Source organism: Cherax quadricarinatus, chromosome 28 (assembly GCF_038502225.1).
Source record: "Cherax quadricarinatus isolate ZL_2023a chromosome 28, ASM3850222v1, whole genome shotgun sequence".
Taxonomy (NCBI): domain Eukaryota; kingdom Metazoa; phylum Arthropoda; class Malacostraca; order Decapoda; family Parastacidae; genus Cherax; species Cherax quadricarinatus.
This window is the reverse complement of record NC_091319.1, coordinates 11988850-12013169: the sequence shown is the minus strand read 5'-3', so window position 1 is coordinate 12013169 and position 24320 is coordinate 11988850. Positions and strand designations below refer to the sequence as shown.

At 40.4% G+C, this 24320-nt stretch overlaps 1 protein-coding gene across 4 annotated transcripts in view; it reads right to left on the bottom strand.

Moving 5' to 3' along the window:
* The window catches only part of LOC128693284 (low-density lipoprotein receptor-like), a 48939-nt gene extending 39837 nt beyond the window's left edge, over positions 1-9102 (bottom strand). For 3 of the 4 annotated variants that reach the window (XM_053782874.2, XM_053782875.2, XM_053782876.2), the window contains exons 1-4: positions 8682-9102; positions 2388-2610; positions 1442-1598; positions 1-14 (exon numbers count right to left, since the gene is read on the bottom strand). The exon at positions 1-14 is cut by the window's left edge and continues 92 nt beyond it. In XM_053782874.2, the coding sequence (XP_053638849.2) occupies positions 1-14; positions 1442-1598; positions 2388-2610; positions 8682-8684 (397 nt within the window). In that variant the 5' untranslated portion in view covers positions 8685-9102. The remainder of the gene's footprint in view (positions 15-1441; positions 1599-2387; positions 2611-8681) is intronic. The other variant, XM_053782877.2, reaches the window with a different exon arrangement.
* Between the last annotated feature and the right edge of the window lie 15218 nt (positions 9103-24320).

Here is a 24320-nt window from a genome sequence, read left to right as displayed (position 1 = left end):
GAAACTCTCCAGCCCTGAAATAGAAGGAGGCGAGGATAGAGAGATGGAACACATACACACACAGGAGCTGTGGCTCAACCTTTGTAATCACATGTAGTTGAGTACACACACACACACATGTAGGATTAGAAAGGGATCTGGATAGACTGTAAGCCTGGTTTAACAACTCGCTCCTGGAATTTAACCCCACCAAGTGCAAAGTCATAAAGACTGCAGGTCAAAGAAGACCGCAGACTGAGTACAGGTTCGGAGGCCAAAGACTGCAAACCTCATTCAAGGAAAAGGATCTTGGGGTGAGTATAATACCGAGCGCATCTCCTGAGGCGCACATCAACCAAATAACTGCCGTAGCATATGGGCGCCTGGCAAACCTAAGAATAGTGTCCCGGTACCTTGGTATGAAATTCTTGAAGACTCTGTACAACGTGCACGTCAGGCCTATATTGGAGTATGCAGCACACGTATGGAACCCACACCTGGTCAAGCACGTCAAGAAATTAGAGAAAGTGTAAAGGTTTGCAACAAGACTAATCCCGGAGCTAAGTTAGGGTATGTCCTACGAGGAGAGGTTCAGGGAAATCGACTTAACGACACTGGAGGACAGGAGGAATAGGGAAGACATGATAACGATATATAAAATACACCATACCACAGGTGGGGTTAGAACCCGCGATCAGAGAGTCACAGAACTCCAGACCATCGCGTTTTCTGACTCTCTAATCGCGGTTCTAACCCCACCCGTGGTATGGTTTGTTTGCAATCGTGTCATTACGATTTCGAGAGACATATAAAATACTGGGAAGAATTAACAAGGAGGATAGCGACAGAATGTTTCAGAGATGTGACACAGCAACAAGGGGTCACAACTGAAAGTTGAAGACTCAAATGAGTCACAGGGATGTTAGAAAGTATTTCTTTAGTCATAGAGTTGTCAGAAAGTGAGACAATCTGGAGAGTGATGTAGTGGAGGAAGGATCCATATATAGCTTTAAGAAGAAATACGATAAATCTCATGGAGCAGGGAGAGAGTGGATCTAGTGGCGACCAGCAAAGAGGCGGGGCCAGGAGCTGTGACGCGACCCAAACACGCACACACACAAGTACACACACACACACACACACACACACACACACACACACACACACACACACACACACACACACACACACACACACACACACGCTTATGAAAGAACTTGGAGAAGTAAATGAAAATAGGAACAAAATTCATAGTATAAATCGAGCAACAACAAGAAAAAATTCAGCCCTGAACGATGAAAATAAAGAATAACAAACATAAATGAATGAATATATTCATAGCCTTGCAGTCCAACCTAGAGACGTCATCTTAGTTCACTCAATAATTTGTTAGTCGTAAAAATATTCCAGCTAAGTTACTATGACTTATAGTGTACATAAAGAGGTGTCTTCATGCAGTTACTTTGGACATGGTAAGTAGATGTCTACTGGACATGACTCTCTTGCCAGCTCCTGCAGCAGGATCTTGGAAGAGTTCTGCAGCACCTCCAGGGTCGTGTTTATCTCCATTAAGAGGTTGGACGCGATGCTGGCCAACGACTTCTCCATCTCGTATCGTTCTGCAAAGTATTCCAATGTTTAGCCCTGACAAATATATTTCTCTACCTACAGATAACATGGAGTTAATATTCCCATTGGAGTTTCAACAATCTGAGCATGACTGTGAGAATTTTGTGACGATGTTTGTGTGTGTGTGTGTGTGTGTGTGTGTGTGTGTGTGTGTGTGTGTGTGTGTGTGTGTGTGTGTAGTGGCGTGGGTGTACTCACCTATAGGTGGTTGCAGCGGTCGATTCACAGCTCCTGTGTGTGTGTGTGTGTGTGTGTGTGTGTGTGTGTGTGTGTGTGTGTGTGAAGGGCTAAATCCCTACTGGTAGTTTAGTATAAGGAATGGTGGAGTCTCGATCCTTCGTCCGCTAATCACGAGACAGACACACTATTATTTTAGCCAGTCCTCTTCACCTAACTAATAAATAGGTCCCAGGGTGTTAGTCAGCTGATGTGGGTCTCACCTTGAGGAATGATCTTCGGAAAGAACAAAAGGGGAATGCAGGCCGTTCTTCTACAGTAAATATCGATTTCTTTTACACGATTTTGAGCAAATATCTCAATATATCATCTATGAGCAAAATATAACCGATTAGAACACACAGCAATGTCAATAAATGCAGTAACACATAAAATCAATATAAACTTTTGAAGCTGGAACATAAAACATACAGCTTCGACTTCACAATAATGTCAAATAACTACGTTATCCTACTAGTGTCACAGTCACACATTTAACGGGTTGTGGAATAATCAGCTTGTAAATTCAGTTACCCAAGGGAAAGAAAAAACAGTAGCCTCACCGGGCGAGCATCCAAGACTGTTTCTCTGCTTCGACAAGTTCAGCACCGACTTCGTCATCTCCTCAGCGAACAACTGATTGACTTGGACCAGGTCGTTGAGGCGTTTCCAGTCGATTTCCTCGAAGCCATCTGAGGTGCCCTGGGTGTCTCCTGCACTGGCCAGAACCAACAACAGGATGATGACCCCAATGAAGGAAGACTTATGCAGCTTGAAGGATGCTTCCTGGAAGATCATATTATTATTATTATTATTATTATTATTATTATTATTATTATTATTATTATTATTATTATTATTATTATTATTATTATTATTATTATTATTGTCAGTATCACCATACCATTTTTCAGGTACCTTGGAGTTAGCGGACTGCTGTGGGGGGTATCTTTGAGGAGGGGAAGGATGGGGGTGAGAGTTTACCATCCACAGCGCAAGACTTTGAAATAATCTTATAAACGATAACATCTCTTAGTTTGTAGTTTCATCAGGTTAAAACGTCGATAACATCTTTTAGTTTGAAAATTCAACAGTAAAGAAAACAAAGTAATATACTTTCATAAACTCTGGGAAAAGGAAAAACTTGAAAAAAATAAAATAAATCGGTAATTTGTAAACGAAACAGTTTATTTCATATTATAAGAAGTCACGATAACATACAGTCCAATATATATATATATCTATATATATATATATATATATATATATATATATATATATATATATATATATATATATATATATATATATATATCGTGCCGAATATGTAAAACTGGTCAATTAGCAAGAACCCATTTAAAATTAAGTCCTTTCTAAAATTTTCTCTTATACTTTAAAAGATATATTTTTTTCATTAATGTTAATGTAAAAAATTTTAATTTTGCACCAAAAGAATCTTAGAAAACTTACCTAACCTTATTATAACAAGAACAATTTATTTTAGCCTAACCCAACTAAATATATTTTAAATTTGTTTACAATAATTTAATACTAAACAAACACAGTGAAACATATATTTTTTTCGTTAGGTTCAGAATGATTTTGGCAAAATTATTGCATACACAAATTTTCTCTTGTCCTATATGGCAAGATGAGCGTTGCTATTTAAGCCAAGATCGCAAGTTCTGCCTATTCGGCACGATATATATATATATATATATATATATATATATATATATATATATATATATATATATATATATATATATATATATATATATATATATATATATATAATACATATAATATATATATATATATATATATATATATATATATACATATAATATGTAAGATGCAGTATTCAAGGATATAGTCTGGAGGTGGTGTTGTGGAGAGTGATTCCGCAGGAGCGAGCCTGCATTATGTCAGGTGGCAACAATGCTCTGCCCTCTCAGCAGAATTTGTGGTGAGGTTTGGCAAGATGTAGTGAGAGGGCGAGAGGAGAGGTAGAGGGATGGGAGAAAGAGAGAGGAGAAGAAGAAAGGAGAGGAAAGATTGATAGAGGAAGAGAGAAGATTAAAGGAGAGAAAAATGAGGTGGATAAAGGGGAAAGGGAGGAAAGCATGTAGGAAAGAGAGAGGTTTGGGGAAAGAGAGGTAAGAACGAAGTGGAATAATTATGAGTAAATGGGAAAAGAAACATGGAAGAGAAAAATAAAATGTATGCAAGATTACAATACAAATAAAACAGCTGGAGGGAAGAATCTTCATATCCAGGAGCACCATTTGTTGTGTGTGTGTGTGTGTGTGTGTGTGTGTGTGTGTGTGTGTGTGTGTGTGTGTGTGTGTGTGTGTACTCACCTAGTTACTCACCTAGTTGAGGTTGCAGGTGTCGAGTCCAAGCTCCTGGCCCCGCCTCTTCACTGGTCGCTACTAGGTCACTCTCCCTGAACCATGAGCTTTATCGTACCTCTGCTTAAAGCTATGTATGGATCCTGCCTCCACTACATCGCTTCCCAAACTATTCCACTTCCTGACTACTCTGTGGCTGAAGAAATACTTCCTAACATCCCTGTGATTCATCTGTGTCTTCAACTTCCAACTGTGTCCCCTTGTTACTGTGTCCAATCTCTGGAACATCCTGTCTTTGTCTACCTTGTCAATTCCTCTCAGTATTTTGTATGTCGTTATCATGTCCCCCCTATCTCTCCTGTCCTCCAGTGTCGTCAGGTCGATTTCCCTTAACCCAGTGGTTCCCAAACTTTTTCAGCTTGTTACCCAATTTAACATGCCACATAAAGCATGTTACCCCTTTCACAAAATGTTGTTATTATTGATATATATGGCTAAATTAAAACACTTGAGATATTTTCTTTTATTTATTGTATTTGAACATTGTGCATCTCTAATGACTATTACCAAAGATGTCAAGAACATAAGTGGGATGGATGGAGTTGCATACTTGAAGCTAGTTTAGGAATTCTTGGCTTCATACCAGCTTATGTCTACCTCGGCTGATGCTCACAGATAAACTGACAGTGTGAAATAGAGGCAGCCTCAGGAAGTGAGTGACGCATACTGGACAGGTCGATCTGGGCTACTGATTGACTTTTGTCCTGAAGCATACTTGTCAAAATACTTTTGGGTTTCCACACACTTAGCTATATATTTCTTCTTTTCTAATACTGTATATTAGTTTTTGATGTTTATTGTTATTTTGTTTAACTTTATTACTTACTTATAATAGGTTTACTTTACAACTTTATATACTAAGACAAAGTTAACAATAATCCTCATACCGGGTACCGCATTGTTTTCTTGATTTTCAGAATTCATAACTTTTTTTCTGTCACCCCTCCATTACCCCCCAAAAATGGTTAAATTACCCCCAGGGGGTAATTTACCCCCAGTTTGGGAACCACTGCCTTAACCTCTCCTCGTAGGACATACCTCTTAGCTCTGGGACTAGTCTTGTTGCAAACCTTTGCACTTTCTCTAGTTTCTTTACGTGCTTGGCTAGGTGTGGGTTCCAAACTGGTGCCGCATACTCCAATATGGGCCTAACGTACACGGTGTACAGGGTCCTGAACGATTCCTTATTAAGATGTCGGAATGCTGTTCTGAGGTTTGCTAGGCGCCCATATGCTGCAGCCGTTATTTGGTTGATGTGCGCTTCAGGAGATGTGCCTGGTGTTATACTCACCCCAAGATCTTTTTCCTTGAGTGAGGTTTGTAGTCTCTGGCCCCCTAGACTGTACTCCATCTGCGATCTTCTTTGCCCTTCCCCAATCTTCATGACTTTGCACTTGGTGGGATTGAACTCCAGGAGCCAATTGCTGGACCAGGTCTGCAGCCTGTCCAGATCCCTTTGTAGTCTGCCTGGTCTTCGATCGAATGAATTCTTCTCATCAACTTCACGTCATCTGCAAACAGGGACACCTCGGAGTCTATTCCTTCCGTCATGTCGTTCACAAATACCAGAAACAGCACTGGTCCTAGGACTGACCCCTGTGGGACCCCGTTGGTCACAGGTGCCCACTCTGACACCTCGCCACGTACCATGACTCGCTGCTGTCTTCCTGACAAGTATTCCCTGATCCATTGTAGTGCCTTCCCTGTTATCCCTGCTTGGTCCCCCAGTTTTTGCACTAATCTCTTGTGTGGAACTATTTCAAACGCTTTCTTGCAGTCCAAGAAAAGTCCAAGAAAATGTGTGTGTGTGTGTGTGTGTGTGTGTGTGTGTGTGTGTGTGTGTGTGTGTGTGTGTGTACTCACCTAGTTGAGGTTGCGGGGGTCGAGTCCGAGCTCCTGGCCCCGCCTCTTCACTGATCGCTACTAGGTCACTCTCCCTGAGCCGTGAGCTTTATCATACCTCTGCTTAAAGCTATGTATGGATCCTGCCTCCACTACATCGCTTCCCAAACTATTCCACTTACTGACTACTCTGTGGCTGAGGAAATACTTCCTAACATCCCTGTGATTCATCTGTGTCTTCAGCTTCCAACTGTGTGTGTGTGTGTGTGTGTGTGTGTGTGTGTGTGTGGTGTGTGTGTGTTTGTACATTTTTTCGATTATGTTTAATGAAATCATTGTGTATGTAAACATTGGATATTGTCTAATAAAATGAATGAAGATGAGATTATTATTAATAAACCCGTAAGGGTCGTGGGTTATGTTTAATGTACGGACATTATCGTGCGTGTTCTGGGATTTCAAGTCAAAAACCAATGGATAATGCCAGTGGCACTAACGCAGATATGGCATTGTTCTCTACTGTGTTGATGGCATGATGCAATAGAGGCTGCTGCTAGCTGGCACTGCTACTTGCTAGCTGGCACTGCTACCCATGCTTGGAGTGGAGGGTGCTGGTGGTGTTAATTGTGCTACTGGAATTAGTCCTGCTATGATGATACTGTCTCTGGTGATGCTGCTGCTGGTGATATTCCTGCTGTTGGTGGTGCTACTGTTGCTACTGTTGGTGGTACTGCTTTGGCTGCTGTGTGCAGTGCTATTGGTGCTGCTGTTGGTGGTGCTACTGTTGCTACTGTTAGTGGTACTACTTTGGCTCCTGAGTGTAGTGCTACTGGTACTGCTGTTGATGGTACTACTAGTGCTACTATTAGGGCTAGTCCTGCTGTTGGAGGTGTCGACAGTGCTGTTGACACTGCACTTCCTTTCTTAACGCTGAATACAGTGACAGCAGCGCAGCATTGATTGCTGAACCATTGCTTGACTTGACACTGGTAACCCAACTGACCATTAACTCGGACTCTCCTATCTTCTGAGCCTCAGCTATGACCTTTTAAATACTGACATTTAATTATTACCTGCTAACTAATGGCCCTTATCTATGCTCCCTCCCCTCCCCCTCGATAACTGATGATTATATATATATATATATATATATATATATATATATATATATATATATATATATATATATATATATATATATATATATATATATATATATATATATATATATATATATATATATATATATATATATATATATATATATATATATACATATATAACGCCTTTGACGCCTTAAAATATGGTATTTTATTACTCTCTTCCCCACCGCCAATAATCCCTGCAATAAATCTTCTTGTTGTGCCCTTAGAGGTGAAGTGATTTACTCGGGTGTAATGAACGATTGTAAATTTCCGTGAAACTGGGTGGAAATAGATATCTGGCAGATGGGTTGCAAGGCGGACGGGAACGTGCGGGCACGTGAGTGTGCGGACACTTGAATGGGCGGACACATGAGCGGGCGGACACATGAGTAGGTAAAAATGAAGAGCGGGTGGAATGGTAGGTGGGTGGACGGATAGACGGGTGGACAAGCCGTCAGGTGGATGGTCAGATAGGCTGCAGAGTGGGAAGGGAAAGAGTTCAGACAGAGGGATGGGAAAGGGAGGACGGGAGCTGTTTGACGTACGAGCAGGTGGGTGTTCGCGAGGGTGGGAGCGAGGTAGGGTGGGTGAATGGGCGGACAGGAACATGAAAAGAAGATTTAGGAACCTCAAAATTGAAGCAGCAAGGAATATAAAAGAAAAACACTGATGAATGTTGGAGTAGTATTGTTAAGCTATTTTAAATATTTATCGACGCGTTAAGGCCAAGAAATATACGCTGGTAAGATTTCTTCTGAGATATAAATCATAATCTTCAGCTCTACGTGTGGCGAAGAAAAAACACAAGTAGAGAAGGAACTTTTACTGTGACAACGTTTCCCTCTGTGTAGAACTTCATCAAGTCTTTTATCCAATGAAGCTCTACAGGCAGTGAAAGGCCACAATTAAAGATTGCCCTGTGCAGTGTGCCTCTGTATCCAATTGTTCCTGTAATAATTCACAACACATACACTATATACATTATACACTACAACCTAATGGTCAATATAACATTTTATTAGGACATGCATGTAGTGACAAGTCTCACCAGTATACACATAAAAAAAAGGACTATAATTATACTCCCCTGCAGTAGATATATGTCTGAGTGTGGCTGCGAAGTTAGAGTGTCTGTCTTTGTGTTAAGAGGGCGGAGGATCGAGCCTCCGTCACTCCTTGCGCTGAAGGATGGACACGGGTTTAATTAAGGTTTAGCGGGGTATGTACACTATGAATAGGTGAACAGCACCTCCGATGGCCCACATGAATCCACACTAATCAGACGCCGGACCACATTAAGGGAACGAAGGATCGAGCCGTCACCACTCCCTTCGTTGGAAAACCAACACTGGTTTAGCGTTTCATGAGCTATGACAACAAAAATTAGACCTAGCAAGCTAGCTCACTACTTACCTTTCCAACAGGTGATATCATCTATGAAAGTGTAGGGTTTTACCATGTTATCGGCGTTTACTTCTGCAGCGTCTCACTCAGGTTACAGAGGAGGATGCCGCCTGCCTTCGACGCTTCCCGGGATACTCTGGTGAGCTCTTGTCTAAGAAGACTGCGGAGGTGAGGTGTGTTCTGTGTGGCACCGTCAGGAGATGATAATCAGGTTGCTGTACTGTTTTCCTGGCTCTTCGATGCTGGGTGTGGTTGCTAGACTGCCTTACCGAGGTGAAGTCTAGGGGTGTTCAGGGAGGCTTTACAGTTACTGAGGGTTGCGTATCGTCGGGGTTTTGCAGGTGCAGTTGATGGGTCCCTCAGGACTCCTTTAAGCTCTCAGGAAAGGAGGTCATATTGCTGCTGGAGCAAGCGACGGAACTGAATGAGAGACTGAGTGTTGTGCCCACCGTAAGCCCTGACAACAACCCACATGCCGAGAAGACGGAGGTGGTCAGATCATGTGCTGACGAGTATCCTACTCAGTGTTACCTAAAAATTCCTCTTCTGTCTTCAACATCCTCTGCTTTTGTCACTTTCATATATTTTCTGCCACCGCCAATAACCTTTCCACCGCCGCCATCACCTACAATGCTACGACCCCTTCCACTGTCACCACTACTTCCACCACCTACACTACTGTCACCCTTCCAATGCCGCCAGTATCTTCGTCGCCCTCCACCTCCGACGTATGTTTCTGGAAAAATAAAGGGAGACGATGAAAGCTGGTGTGGGGCAAAGACAGTAGTGGAGGCGGAATGGGAACAATGATAAAAGTAGAGGCAGATGAGGAGCACGTGAAGATGTGGAGGCAGGTGTGAAACAGAGGTAGACTAGCAGATGTGGGGCAAAGACTGTGATAAAGGCAAGAGACAAAGACAGTGGTGGATGTAAGAGACAAAAACAGTGATGGATGCAAGAGAGAAGGACAGTGGTGGAGGCAAGAGACAAGGACAGTGGTTGAGGCAAGAGACAAGGACAGTGTTGGAGGCAAGAGACAAAGACAGTGGTGGAGGCAAGAGACAAAGACACTGGTGGAGGCAAGAGACAAAGACAGTGGTGGAGGCAAGAGACAAAAATAGTGGTGGAGGCAAGAGACAAACAGTGGTGGAGGCAGGTGTGGGACACAGATGAAGCAACACAGAATGTAGAAGTCAGCAGTAACTCGTAAACAAAAAAAGCTGACTAGCTGCAGCGCCTCCATGGCACCAGGGATGGTCTCATCCCTCTCTCCTCCTATCACTTGAATATTAAAGTGGTATAAAATACCGACAAGTTGCTAGGCAAGACACACATGCAGCAGTTAGGTATCTTTATTTCGAAAGGCTTCGCCTACACAGTAGACTTCTTCAGTCGAGTACAGAAAAGTTGGTAGAAGCAGAAGAGTTGTGAAGACGATGTAATCAGTCCATCACCGTTGAAGGCGTAGTTTTGAGGTGGTCAGTCTCTCAGCCTGGAGAAGAGTATTTGTTCCATAGTCTGAAACAATGTGAAGTTGAAGCAACAGCATGGAGCCTTGTATACTGTCAGGAGGTGAGATGTAGGCCACTAGTAGAAGAAAAATGCAATATCGAGAGGTCACGTCCCTCTCAAATCCATCCATTCTCACTTGCAGAAGTTGTCCAAGGTGTTTTTTGTTCCTTACCAAGATACCATTGTGTTGCAGTGTCTGACAGAGTAATTTATTGTCATACAGGATGTGTCACGTGACAAATGTACATTTTTGATAGGTGTCAGTCTGAGTTGGAAGACTTCAGTGAGGGCAGAACACATGGTCAAAGGTCTTCTGTAGGTACAGAGAACATCTGGTTAAGCGTCTTCAGTAGGTACAGAGAACATATGGTTAAGCGTCTTCAGTAGGTACAGAGAACATATGGTCAAGCGTCTTCAGTAGGTACAGAGAACATATGGTCAAGCGTCTTCAGTAGGTACAGAGAACATATAGTCAAGCGTTCCATTTAAAGGCTCTGCAGCTATAGGAGTTTGTAAAGTTCCATTCCAGCAGAATTGGAGTTTCTTCCCCTGTTTGAAGGATGGGGAGAATACTATCCTTTCCCTAGATTTGATGCCTGAAAAGGGGCTATCTTCCCATTCTTGTCAAATCAGTTCTGATTGCCTCCCGTTCTACAGCTATGTGTATATGTCATTCCCGTTTTGCACATGCTTTTTCCTAGCTCTGTACATTTATTTATGCCTACTTGTGCTATTCTAGCTACCTTTCTCTGCCTGATTATCTCCGTGCGTGTTTCTGTCAGTGATATCACTGTAAATATTATATATATATATATATATATATATATATATATATATATATATATATATATATATATATATATATATATATATATATATATATATATATATATATATACAATAAGATCACAGTAAACAAATGATATCATAATATGCAAAATAGCCACAATGAAAAAAATTGAGAAATTCCAATCACTTTCGTGGTTTCTCACATTATCAAAGAATAGTAAAAATAATAGGAAGATAGAAGATTTATAAGGCTGAGTTATCATCTTATATTTGACTTCATACTTGACCCTACATGCAGAGCGAGGGAATGTAGTGAATATTTGTTCAGATCACATTTCAAGTAAAACATATGACTGACATGTCAGGTATAGCTTAAATTCCTTGCAAACTCTATTAATTACAAACGAATCTAATTTATACAGCCCTGAACTAATATTCATATTGAAATTAGTACTATGTTTTTACGAAACTTGATTCGATAATATTTTGCTCAACCATTCCCAGCCTTTTGAAAATTAAATGAGTGGTTAAAATCTCTCACATGAATAAACGGAGCATCAGACTCTTGTCCAGTTCTAACGTTATATTTATGTTTTTGTTATTGTAATCTTAGTTCAAGACTTTTTTCCAGTTTGACCGTAATAAACTTTATTTCATTTTTACATGAAATCTTATAGAGACAGACATCAGCATTTTTGGGGGTTTATTAATTAATGTTTTTTTTTTACTCTATCAGGATTTTTAAATGCCTCTTTAATTTTAAATTCTTAAGTAGAAAAAGTATATCAAGAATATTTTCATGGTAAGGTAGAACCGACTTATTCTTCGTTAAATATATGTCTTTGTTCTTTTTTGAATTGCAAAAGTATTTCTGGCAGTTTTAAATGATTTGTTAATTAAACTGTTTTTGGGTATTTTAGATCATTCGTTATTCCATAAATCTTCAAAATTTCCTCATCTATAAACTCTGGACTAAAAATGGATAAGAATACAGAAAGTTTAACTCTATCATGATGTAAAGAATAACACTGTAAATAACAACAGTTATTTGTTGTTTTTTCTGAATTTTTTTAAATTTAAATTATCGGTTTTCTTTAAAAGTTAAAAACATCTGGAATAGATTAACTCCATCCAAAAAGTTTTCCGTTGAGTTGGAACGAAATAATTCATTGCCTTTTTTTTTGTAGATGTTTTAATTGTTAAGGGGAATCAAGAAGTTAAATTCAAAATAGAGAGTAAACCAATAAATAACTTATGTGTGCTGTTATTCTGCTAGATATTGTATCTTTTATGAAAGTGTCGTAAAATCTTGATGGGATAATCCAGGTAGGTTTTACACCCCATTTACTGACACATTCGAAGACTCGTGTCAAGAGACCTGTGACAAAGACCCGTGTCAGGAGACACGTAACAAAGACCCGTGTCATAGACCGAGTTTTGTTTCCTCGTGAATAAGCCTCTGTTTCGCAGTATATGCATGTGTGCACATGTGTGTGTGTGTGTGTGTGTGTACTCTCCTATTTGTGGTTGCACGGTAGTGTTAATACTGTAACTGTCAGATAATTATCCTGGTAGCAGTTGTATTAATACTGTTGCTCTCAGATTATCCTGATAAGAGTGATGTTAATGCTGTAGCTCTCAGATTAATTAGGAGAGACATAGCTCCTGGCCCCCGCCTCTTCACTGATCGCTACTAGGTCCTCTCTCTCCCTGCTCCATGAGTTTTATCATACCTTGTCTTAAAGCTATATATGGCTCCTGCCTCCACTACGTCACTTGCCAAACTATTGCACTTCCTGACTATGACTAAAGAAATATTTCCTAATATCTCTTCGACTAATCTGAAACTTCAACTTCCAATTGTGACACCTTGTTTCTGTGTCCCATCTCTGGAACATCCTGTCTCTGTCCACCTTGTCAATTCCTCACAATATTTCGTATGTCTTTATCATGTCTTCCCTAACCCTCCTGTCCTCCAGTGTCGTCAGGCCAATTTCCTTTCTTCGTAGGAATGTGTGTGTTAGTTACCATTTTGTCCTAGGCACATGTCGATTAGAAACTAGGCCTGTTCTATATGCGTGTGTGTGTGTGTGTGTGTGTGTGTGTGTGTGTGTGTGTGTGTGTGTGTGTGTGTGTGTGTGTGTGTGTGTGTGTGTGTGTGTGTGTATGTGTATGTGTGTGTGTGTGTGTGTGTGTGTGTGTGTATGTGTATGTGTGTGTGTGTGTGTGTGTGTGTGTGTGTATGTGTGTGTGTGTGTGTGTATGCTGGTGCGTGTCTGTGTGGACATAATTCTCCTCACCTTTCTCTATATTGCTATGGTTCTTAAACTCATTAGCTTTAAATTGCATTTCGCTGTTTATTTCCTGCCTCTTGGGTTATTCACAAGGTATTTTAAAGCCTTTTATGAAAACAGTCTTTCTCCTAGCTCGTTCTCACTTCCTAGATCGTTCTCACTACCTAACTCGTTTCCACTTTCTAGCTCGCTCCTACTACCTAGCTCATTCTCTCTAACTAGCACGTTCCCTCTTTGTGCTCGTTCCCACTTTCTGTCCTGCTTCCACTTCCTATCTTTTTCTCACTTGATATCTCGTTCCAACATCCTAACTCGTTCTCACTTCTTATCCGGTTCACAATTCCTGTCGACTTTCCATTTCCCAGCTCTTTCCTACTTTCTGTCTCACTACCTAGCTCAATTTGCTTAAATAACCCAAACTGTATGATAGAGAAATACCGTTATAAGATTTAGGAACAGGAAGGCTAAAAAAATAAAACTACACGAAGAAGACGAACAAGAATAAGGTACTGCAGACCAGTGATGTTGAAAGCGACCTTAATCTCGCGGCCTTCGTCTCTCTCTCGAGCACCTACCTTCCTTACCTATCCAGTAATCTTGTATCAACAGTTATGACTGCCCCGACTCTGCTGAACTGACACAGAGGCGAGAATCCGCCACATCTGTCAACTAAGTTCTTCTCAAGTAATGCGACGTTATTCATTTACTAGTAATGTAACTTTTAATACACTCACCAAGACTGGTAAAAAAAACGGTAGAATAAATCTATTGGAAATCACTAAGAGCTTTTCCTCTGTACCAGATTTGGAAGAAATATGAAGAAATGCATAAGTATTGGAGGAGGTAGAGGTTCTAGGCATTTTTTTTTTATTTCCAGTTTGGCATTAATGTAAATTCCTCAGAGATTCTGAAAGTTTTCGCCAATCATTTTTCTCGGATAATTTAAAGACCAGGAGGCAACATATGGAAGAGAAACAGATCAGAATTATGAGCCCAAGAGCTAAGCAAATCAGAAAGTTAAACATGAAGGACTAACTTTTTGCAAACTCAATTAGCTAAGCTCTAAACTATGTTACTAAAAAAAAAATAAACGATTTCTAAGGAACCCTAACATGTCAAGAAACCTTCATCTCAAAACTTAATATCTTTTTTTTCAACAACTTGTAAGTCGAACTTACTCCTCACCAGACGAAAACTCGGTTAATTTGTTGAGCATAAAGTCTATCGACTACACGAAGATCATTAAGTAAGACCACATGTAACCATTACACCATTACTCAAGATACGTTAATTCTTTAACGTGGAATTAAACTCTCGGTGTACAAATGCTGAGCGATATACAATTCTAGGTATATATGTACTTAATTATACACTCCTCTTTGCTTATACACTCATGACGAAGCTTCTAAATTGAAGCCATTACAATCTTCACTGAAATTGCTCTCGGCCCGTGACCTGGTAGGCAACGCTCTCGTTTTCACACACTAAGGGTCCGTGGTTCGATGCTGGTAAGGGTAGAAACATTGGGAGTGTTTCATTACACCCGTTGCCCCGTTCACCTAGCAAGCAAGTAGGTAGTATTTGGGTGTTAGTCGACTGGTATGGGTCGCATCCTGGGGACAAGATTGAGGATCCCAATGGAAATAAGATAGACAGACCCTCGGTGACACACTGCCTTTCCTTGGTTATCCTGGGTGGTTAACCCTCCCGGGTTAAAAATCTGAAGATAATATTGTCATATCTTGCCGGGAGTTGGTCGACTGTTGTGGGTCACAACAGTGAGAAAGACCCAATGAAAATACGCCACATTGATTGAATTTGTTTTGTTATATTGGGTTACTATCCCTCCGGGTTAATAATTCCAATGATGTCTTCTCATTAGTTTTGCATTGGAAATAATCCACACTCATGGTTTAGGATTATTTCTAATATTCATGGTGAAGCATTAAACCCGATAGGATCAACTAGCCCTTTAAGAAAGAGTGGCTCAAATCCTATGAATCAAGATCCCTTTACCATCATCAAGACCCTATGCTTACTTACACAAGAGCAGAGACACTTAAAAAATATGTTTGTTACCCTTAAGAGAATTCTCTTTGATAAATCATTCATAGAAAATGTAAATACTTACGGTATGACAAACTACGGTAATTTACAATAAATGGTTTTCAATTCCAACAATTTGATGAATAAGACATGTATGTGCAACACCTAAGTATCTTTATTGTCGAAACTCTTCGCCTGCACGGTAGACTTCACCAGTCGGATATTGAGATCACAATACTGGAGACAGAAGTAGAGAGGTAATTTTGAGATGATCAATCCTGATGGATTATACTCTTGTTGGTTTATTAGGTTTAAACTCTATCGACTGCACGAGGGTTAGTAAGGTTCCATGCCACTTATATTCCGCTAATCAAGAATACTTTAACCCCTAACATAGGGATTAAAGTAAACATGCTGAGACACACTTTTCCAAGTGCATGTACACTGCTGCTCTCAGTGTACAAAACGTAACACAAATCAAGGAAGGTTCCTTGATGCTGTTGAGGTGCTCTTGATCTAGGTAAGTGGATCTGTGCTCCAGTTCCCTGAACTGAACCTGAATGCCTTCCACCCCCACAGGAGCTGTATAATCCCTACGGGTTTAGCGCTTCCCATGAAAATCACAATAATAACAAAACGTAGAAAAATTGAGACACTTGTGCAACACATGGGAATCTTTATTGAAGAAATGTTTCGCCACACAGTGGCTTCATCAGTCCAATACAAAGTAGAAATAGGTAAGGAGAGGAGGAGTTCGAGGTAATCAGTCCCTCAACCTGGAATCGATGTGTTCAGTCCATCACTCTTGTAGGAAGTGCAGCATAGGGCCAGCGAGGTGGCTTAATTAATACGGCAGTCAGATGATCCCGCCTCCTCCTGCTTCAACTCATCTGACTGCCGTATATAAGCCACCTCTCTGGCCCTATGCTGCACTTCCTACAAGAGTGATGGACTGAACACATCGATTCCAGGTTGAGGGACTGATTACCTCGAACTCCTCCTCTCCTTACCCATTTCTACTTTGTATTGGACTGATGAAGCCACTGTGTGGCGAAACGTTTCTTCAATAAAGATTCCCATGTGTTGCACAAGTGTCTCAATTCTTCAACTTGTCGGTTTTCAAAACCATTCACCACAATAACAAAACGTAACAAACATTAAAAACGCTTAATACTAGTGCTTCAACTCCATAGGCAATGTTAAACAAGGAGTCGATCCTCCGTCCACTAAATCCCAGCTCAGTCTCTGGCCTGTAAGAATGGTAATAATTGCTCCCAATTTGGAGCAAAAAAATCTTGAGATGATTATCATATAGGTCGGCTCCCGGTTTGTAAAAAGTAAGTGATCACTTTTATTTGGCCGAGAGTAATTTCAGTGAAGATTGTAATGGCTTCAGTTTAGAAGCTCTGTCATGAGTGTATAAGCCGAGAGGAGTGTAAAATTAAGTATACATATATCTAGAACTGTATATCGCTCAGTATGTGTACACCAAGAGTTAAAATTCCACGTTAAAGGATTAACGTACCTTGAGTAATGGCTTTGAGATTATGGCTTCTTGACATGTTAGGGCTCCTTAGAAATTTTATTTATTCAGTAACATAGTTTAGAGCTTAGCTAACTGAGTTTGCAAAAAGTTAGTTTTTCATGTTTAACTTTCCGACTTGCTTAGCTCTTGGGCTTATAATTCTGATATGTTTCTCTTCCATATGTTGCCTCCTGGTCTATTTAAATAAAATCTTATGAAAAGTAAACATCAATACATCTTCCTGAAGTGGAAAATGATTGACGAAAACTTTTCAGAATCTCTGCGGAATTTACATCAGTGCCAAACTGGAAATAAAAAAAATGCCTAGAATCTTTACCTCCTCCAGTACTTATGCATTTCTTATTTCTTCCAAATCTGGTACTGAGGAAGAGCTCTTAGTGATTTCGAATAGATTTACTCAGCCGTTTTTCTTTCATCAGTCTTGGTGAGTGTATTAAAAGTTACATTACTAGTAAATGAATAACATCGCATTACTTGAGAAGAACTTACTTGACAGATGTGGCGGATTCTCGCCTCTGTGTCAGTTCAGCAGAGTCGGGGCAGTCATAACTGTTGATACTAGAGTAGTGGACAGGTAAGGAAGGTGGGTACTCGAGAGAGAGATGAAAGTCACCAGATTAAGGTCGCATTCAACATCGCTGGTCTGCAGTTCTCTATTCTTGTTTGTCTTCTTGTAGTTTTTATTTTTTATAGGCTTCCTGTTCCTATATCTTATATCAGTATTTCTTTGCCATACAGTTTCGGTAATTTAAGCGAATTGAGCTACTTGGTGAGACAGGAAGTAGGAAAGAGCTAGGGAAGTCGATTGTGAACGGGATAAGAAGTGAGAACGAATTAGAATGTGGGAATGAGATAGCAGATGAGAAAAATGTAGGAAGTGGGAGCAATATTACTAAGGACCATAAGTTTATAATACAATTTATAAACATTTAGTTGAAGTGATATGTCCATTGTCACAAGTCATAATTAACCATATATACACATAGACGAAGTGTCTCGCTATAGATCGACTCTATATACTCTATATACATACAAGGCTATATAGTAAATCCGTACCCGAGTAATCACTGGCTTCGAGTATGATAATCAACCTAGAAGCTAGCCTAGAGACGGAGACATTTGTCAAATCATAACAAGCGATTTAACGAAGCAGGAACAAAACACACAGCCGAGATCTTCAACAGAATATAGAAGTCCTAATATTCCCTTCTTACTGAATATAAGTTCGGCTCACTTCAAATCAAGACTATGGTAATACGTAGAGGTCACAGTTAATCCACTGAATGACTTTATAACGTCAGAAAAACTCGCCACCTTAGTAGGTATCAAAATCTGTAAGTCCAGAACTAACTCTGTCCTTAACAAATACAGTAGGGAGAAAGAGGATCCGTCTCACCAACGAAACCGACTATTATCCAAAACTTGAGTCTAATCAAACTTCGAGGAGAAGGAGATGTTTCCAAGGCTAGAGGTAGGCTGCTGCTCACTCAGGCCAAACCTCTAAGCCAGACGTCAACTCGGTTCATGAGACACCTGCAGAGAGACCGATTTTACGATAGTTAGCACAGCAATTCCTGACTTAATTCAATAAAACACATTCTACCTATATACATTGCTAAATAATGTAAGATCAGATAATATTAAAAAGCAAGATATTTTCATTTTAGCTGTTAATGAAGATACAGACAATATAATATAAAGTGGAAATAAATATTTATACATACAATAACAAATACACTTTTGGTCCCATGCAAGGGATGCAACATATATATATATATATATATATATATATATATATATATATATATATATATATATATATATATATATATATATATATATATATATATATATATATATATATATATATATATATATATATATATATATATATATATATATATATATATATATATATATATAAATATGCAAAACAACCACTGTGAAAGAGTAGTGAAATTCCAAGCGATAGTTCCATGACAATGTGAGTAGTCATGAAAGCGCTTGGAATTTCACTACTCTTTCACAGTGGTTGTTTTGCATATTTTAAAATCACCTGTTTACTGTGATCTTATTGCATATATATATATATATATATATATATATATATATATATATATATATATATATATATATATATATATATATATATATATATATATATATACATATGTATAAACATACATATATATAGACATATATAAATATATATATATATATATATATATATATGTATATATACATACATATATATATGCCGTGCAGAATAGGTCAGGTTGACCTCCCTCAACCTATTCTTGTAGGAAATGCTCCATAGCTCCGGGACTAGTCTTGTTGCAAACCATTACACTCTCTCTAATTTCTTGAAGTGTTTGACCAGGTGTGAGTTCTATACTGGTGCTTCATACTCCAATATGGTCTTGACATAAATGGTGTACAGTGTCGTGAAAAGCTATTCTAAGGTTTGGCAGGCACCCATATGCTTCAGCAGTTATTTGGTTGATGTGCATCTCAGGAGATGTATTTGGTATGATGGTCACCCCAAGATCCTTTTCCTAGGGCTGACCCTTGTGGAGCCCCACTCGACACATGCACACACTCTGACACCTCATCTCGTACCAACACACGTTGTTTCCTTCCTGTCAGGTATTCCCTGATCCATTGCAGTACTTTTCCTCCTATTCCTGCCTGCTCCTCTATTTTTTCAACCAGTCTCTTGTGTAGTACTGTGTCGAAATCATTCTTACAGTCCTGGAAAATGCAGTCTACCCATCCTTCTCTCTCCTGTCTTACTTTGTAGAACTTAAATAGGTGTTTGACGCAAGATTTCCTTTCCCTGAACCCGTGCTGGTTATATGAGCCCATTCCTTTCTAGGTGCTCCACCACTCTTCTCCAGATAATATTCTCCATAACTTTGCATACATGTCAGAGACGCTGGTCTGTAATATAGTGCAACCTGTTTATCTCCTTTCTTTAAAATCGGGACTACATTTGCTGTCTTCCACACTTCAGGCAGTTGCCCTCTTTCGATAGGTTTATTGAAGATTGTTGTTAGTGGCACATACAGTGCATCTGCTCCCTCTCTCAGAACCCGAGAAGAGACATTGTCTGGGCCCACCCCTCGAGGTATCTAATTTCCCTAGCAGTTTCTTCACATCCTCCTAGGTTGTGTGCAGTGTGTCCAGCATTTGCTGGTTCACCCTACCATCTCGGTTGGCTGGAAGCCTCTCTGTCTCCACTGTGAATACCTCCATGAATCGCGAGCTGAGCTCTTTACATACTTCCTGGTTGTTCCCTATGAGCTCCCCTCCTTCCTTCTTCGTCCTGATTACCTGGTACTTGACTTGTTTTCCTCCTGCTGTGGCTGTATAATAGCTTTTGGTCAGATTTGGCTCTTGATGCTATGTCGTTCTCGTACTGACTCTGGACTTCTCTCTTTATCTGAGTATATTCATTTCTGGCTCATCGACTCAACTCTGTTTTCTTGGGTCCTTTGCTTTCTATAATTTTTTTCATACTCTAGCACACTCCAACACATCCGTGTGTGTTTTTCTTGATGCGTGTACGTGTTCGTGTTGTCTATTTGCATGTGTCTGTGTTTATGCTTCTCGAAGAGTGTGAATGTACATGATTTTTATTTTTGGTGGGAGGGGGAGGTGTACTTTTTCCATGCGCATGTTTCATGTATGTGTGCGTGTCCTGGTGCGTGCTTCTTGTCATGTGTGTTTCTAGGTGCGTGCTTCTTATCGTGTACCTGGAGGTTACCTGGAGGTTATTCCGGGGATCAACGCCCCCGCGGCCCGGTCCATGACCAGGCCTCCCGATGGATCAGGGCCTGATCAACTAGGCTGTTACTGCTGGCCGCACGCAGTCCAACGTACGAGCCACAGCCCGGCTGATCCGGCACTGACTTTAGGTATCTGTCCAGCTCTCTCTTGAAGGCAGCCAGGGGTTTATTGGCAATTCCCCTAATGCTTGATGGGAGGCTGTTGAACAGTTTTGGGCCCCGGACACTTATGGTGTTTTCCCTTAGTGTACTAATGGCGCCCCTACTTTTTATTGGGGGCATTTTGCTTCGCCTGCCCAGTCTTTTACTTTCGTAGGGAGTGATTTCTGTGTGCAGATTTGGGACCATGTGTGTATCCAGGTGCGTGCTTCGTGCCGTGTGTGCGTGTCCCTGTGTATGTTTCTTCGTGTATAGTCAAAATCATGTATATAAATTATTACATGCCATCTCTCTCTCTCTCACACACACACACACACACACATTTATTATTATTATTATTAAAGGAAAGTCTAAATAAATTGGGAATCATACAGTACCTTCATCAAGGCATTTTCTTCAGCCTTCCCATCTTCTGTCCACGAAGGGTATAAATGGCTATAAATCAAGTGAAAACTATTGCAACAGAATAGCTTCAGGCTTCAAGGTAGACGCACGACCCTCAGGGAAGTTCAGTAGTGGTTGGGAGACAGGTGAGAGAAGACTGTAACTGGGAAGGTACGTGAGCTGATTTTCTTCCTCTTTATATCATATTAGAGGTGTACGTGTGTGACTACCTTTTACCAAGGATGGGGGACTGATCACAGCCAAAACTAAACTCTTTCCCCAGCGTCATACTCACCCGTATTCGACTGAGGATGTTCGATGTGCAATTAACATGACATTTTCACCAGCATGAGTTTTCTTTGGAAACGTGGTGGTCAAAGCCGCTTACGCACGGAAGAAAAGCTAGATATATTGCTGTCGCTGGGTGACAGGAGAGAGGTATCCAGGTATTCCATTACCCCAGCCGTCTGTGGTCCAGTACACTCAAAAGGAATAGTACAGGGTGGTAATAAAATTGTGATTCAATAAAATATAATAGTATGTATCTATGTATGTGAGTATGTATGCATGTGATTACACACTCTTTTATGTATGCATACATGTGTATGTCTGTCTAGATGTGTATACTCTTATGAATGTATATATATATATATATATATATATATATATATATATATATATGTGTGTGTGTGTGTGTGTGTGTGTGTGTGTGTGTGTGTGTGTGTGTGTGTGTGTATGTTTGTGTGTGTGTGTATGTGTGTGTGTGTGTATGTGTGTGTGTGTGTGTGTGTTTTTGTGTGTGTGTGTGTTCAAATTTATTGGAACAATTTACAAAATAACTCAAACTTTGGAAAAAGGCCTTTGGACGATAATGAAGTCAATCATGGATTTCATAATGGCTCGCAACGGACCGAAGCGTTAGCTGAAACTGCCTCATGAAAATATGAGTTAAATGTGAACTATGAGTTTAAAAAGCGGCAGTGAGAGGAACGAACACTGCAGATAGAGACATCATGTTGAGAATGCTAGAGAGAAGATAAGGAAGCATATATTAAAACCTCAGAGAATACAAATGCCGTCGAAACTTCAGGAATAGTTTCATAAATAAAAATCACAGTTGGGTTTACAGTCTAACACCTGCTACCCTGTTTTAGCTCAGTTTAAACCAATCCTACTTGCTGCTACGCTAATACTAGCAGGAGGTTTTGGTGAGCAAGAAGCGGAGTGAACCAGATAAGGAAGTGTCGGAATCGATCTCAGCTACTGTTAGTTCGTAGTCATGGTTCTCAGCGCACAGGTGTTTGCTCACTCTAGGAGGTGTGAACACCTTCCACCATCACCTCTACAATGGCCCAATTATTCCTATCGTTCGTTTCTTTTTTTCCTTTACTGCTTACCATCTCTCTCTCTCTCTCTCTCTCTCTCTCTCTCTCTCTCTCTCACTCCGGTTGGGGTCTTGATTGACTAATGTGTTGGAATAACAGGTGAATTGATTATTGGATTTGGTGTGTGTACTTCGTCAACAATAGCAACGGGCGTGGGGGTCTGCATATGTCGTGTCCTTGTGGCTACTAAATTCTTACAGTCCCATCGCTCTGCTGCCCCCCTCCTCTCTCCCCCCTCTCTCTCTCTCTCTCTCTCTCTCTCTCTCTCTCTCTCTCTCTCTCTCTCTCTCTCTCTCTCTCTCTCTCACCATCGTGTTTACATCATCGGTCAGTCAATTATTCCTCTTCCCCTCCTCACTCACTAACAACTACAAGCTTCTGCTGTGCACTGTAGTGGTGCATTTTCTACATTTATTTCATACCTCCTGCAACCACCTTTCTACAAACATTTGCTGATATGTCCCACTGTATCCTTCATCCGGATTCACGTCTCTCTTACCTACCAGCGTTAGTTACCATGTTCTCAATCTGCCTTTTGCTCTTGCTCTAGATACCTGGAGTATACCTGGAGAGGGTTTAGGGGATCAACACCCCCGCGGCCCGGTTTTTGACCAGGCCTGATCAACCAGGCTCTTACTGTCGGCAGCATGCAACACGTCGTATGAGCTACAGCCCGGCTGGTCAGGTTCTCACTTTAGGTGCCTGTCCAGCGCCTTTTTGAAGACAGCCAGGGGTCTATTGGTAATACCATCATGTGGTCTATTGGTAATCCCCTCATGTGGTCTATTGGTAATCCCCTGATGTATGATGGAAAGCAGTTGAACAGTCTTAGGCCCCTGACACTTATTGTGTTGAAGATTGAGACACTTATGCAGCATATGAGAATCTTTATTGAGGAAACGTTTCGCTACACAGTGGCTTCATCAGTCCAATACAAAGCAGAAACGTGTAAGGAGAGGAGGAATTTGAGGTAATCAGTCCCTCAGCCTGGAGTCGATGTGTTCAGTCCATCAATCTTGTGGAATGTACATAAGCCACGTCTACGGCCCTATGCTGTACATTCTACAAGATTGATCGACTGAACACATCGACTCCACGCTGAGGGACTGATTACCTCAAACTCCTCCTCTCCTTACACGTTTCTGCTTTGTATTGGACTGATGAAGCCACTTTGTGGCGAAACGTTTCCTCAATAAAGATTCCCATATGTTGCATAAGTATCTCGATCTTTAACTTGTCGGTTTTCAGAACCATTCATCACTTATTGTGTTGTCTCTTATCGTGTTAGTGGCATCCCTGCTTTTCATTGCAAGGATGTTGCATCCTCTGCCAAGTCTTTTGCTTTCATAGGGAGTGATTTTCACGTGTAAGTTTGGTACTAATCCTTCTAGGATTTTCCAAGTGTATATAATCATGTATCTCTAACGCCTGCGTTCTAGGGAGTACAGGTTGAGAAACTTCAAGCTTTTCCAGAAATTTAGGTGTTTTATTGCAGTTATGTGTGCCGTGAAGGTTCTCTGTACATTTGGTCCCATTTCCCATTTTTACATTTATCCCATTTTCTTGAACCTTCACTAACGCGTAAGTGACGATTGTTAACTATTATACACCAGTAAGACATTAAATTTCTCCATTAGTCTCTTCTTATACACGAAAGACTAGCATTTACCATCATTGTTGCTTTGTTCCTCTTACTGCATCACTCTTATTGCATCACTCTTAGTGCATCACTCAGTGCATCACTCTTAGTGCATCACTCGATCTTCCCTTCCTGTCTCCGTTGTCTCT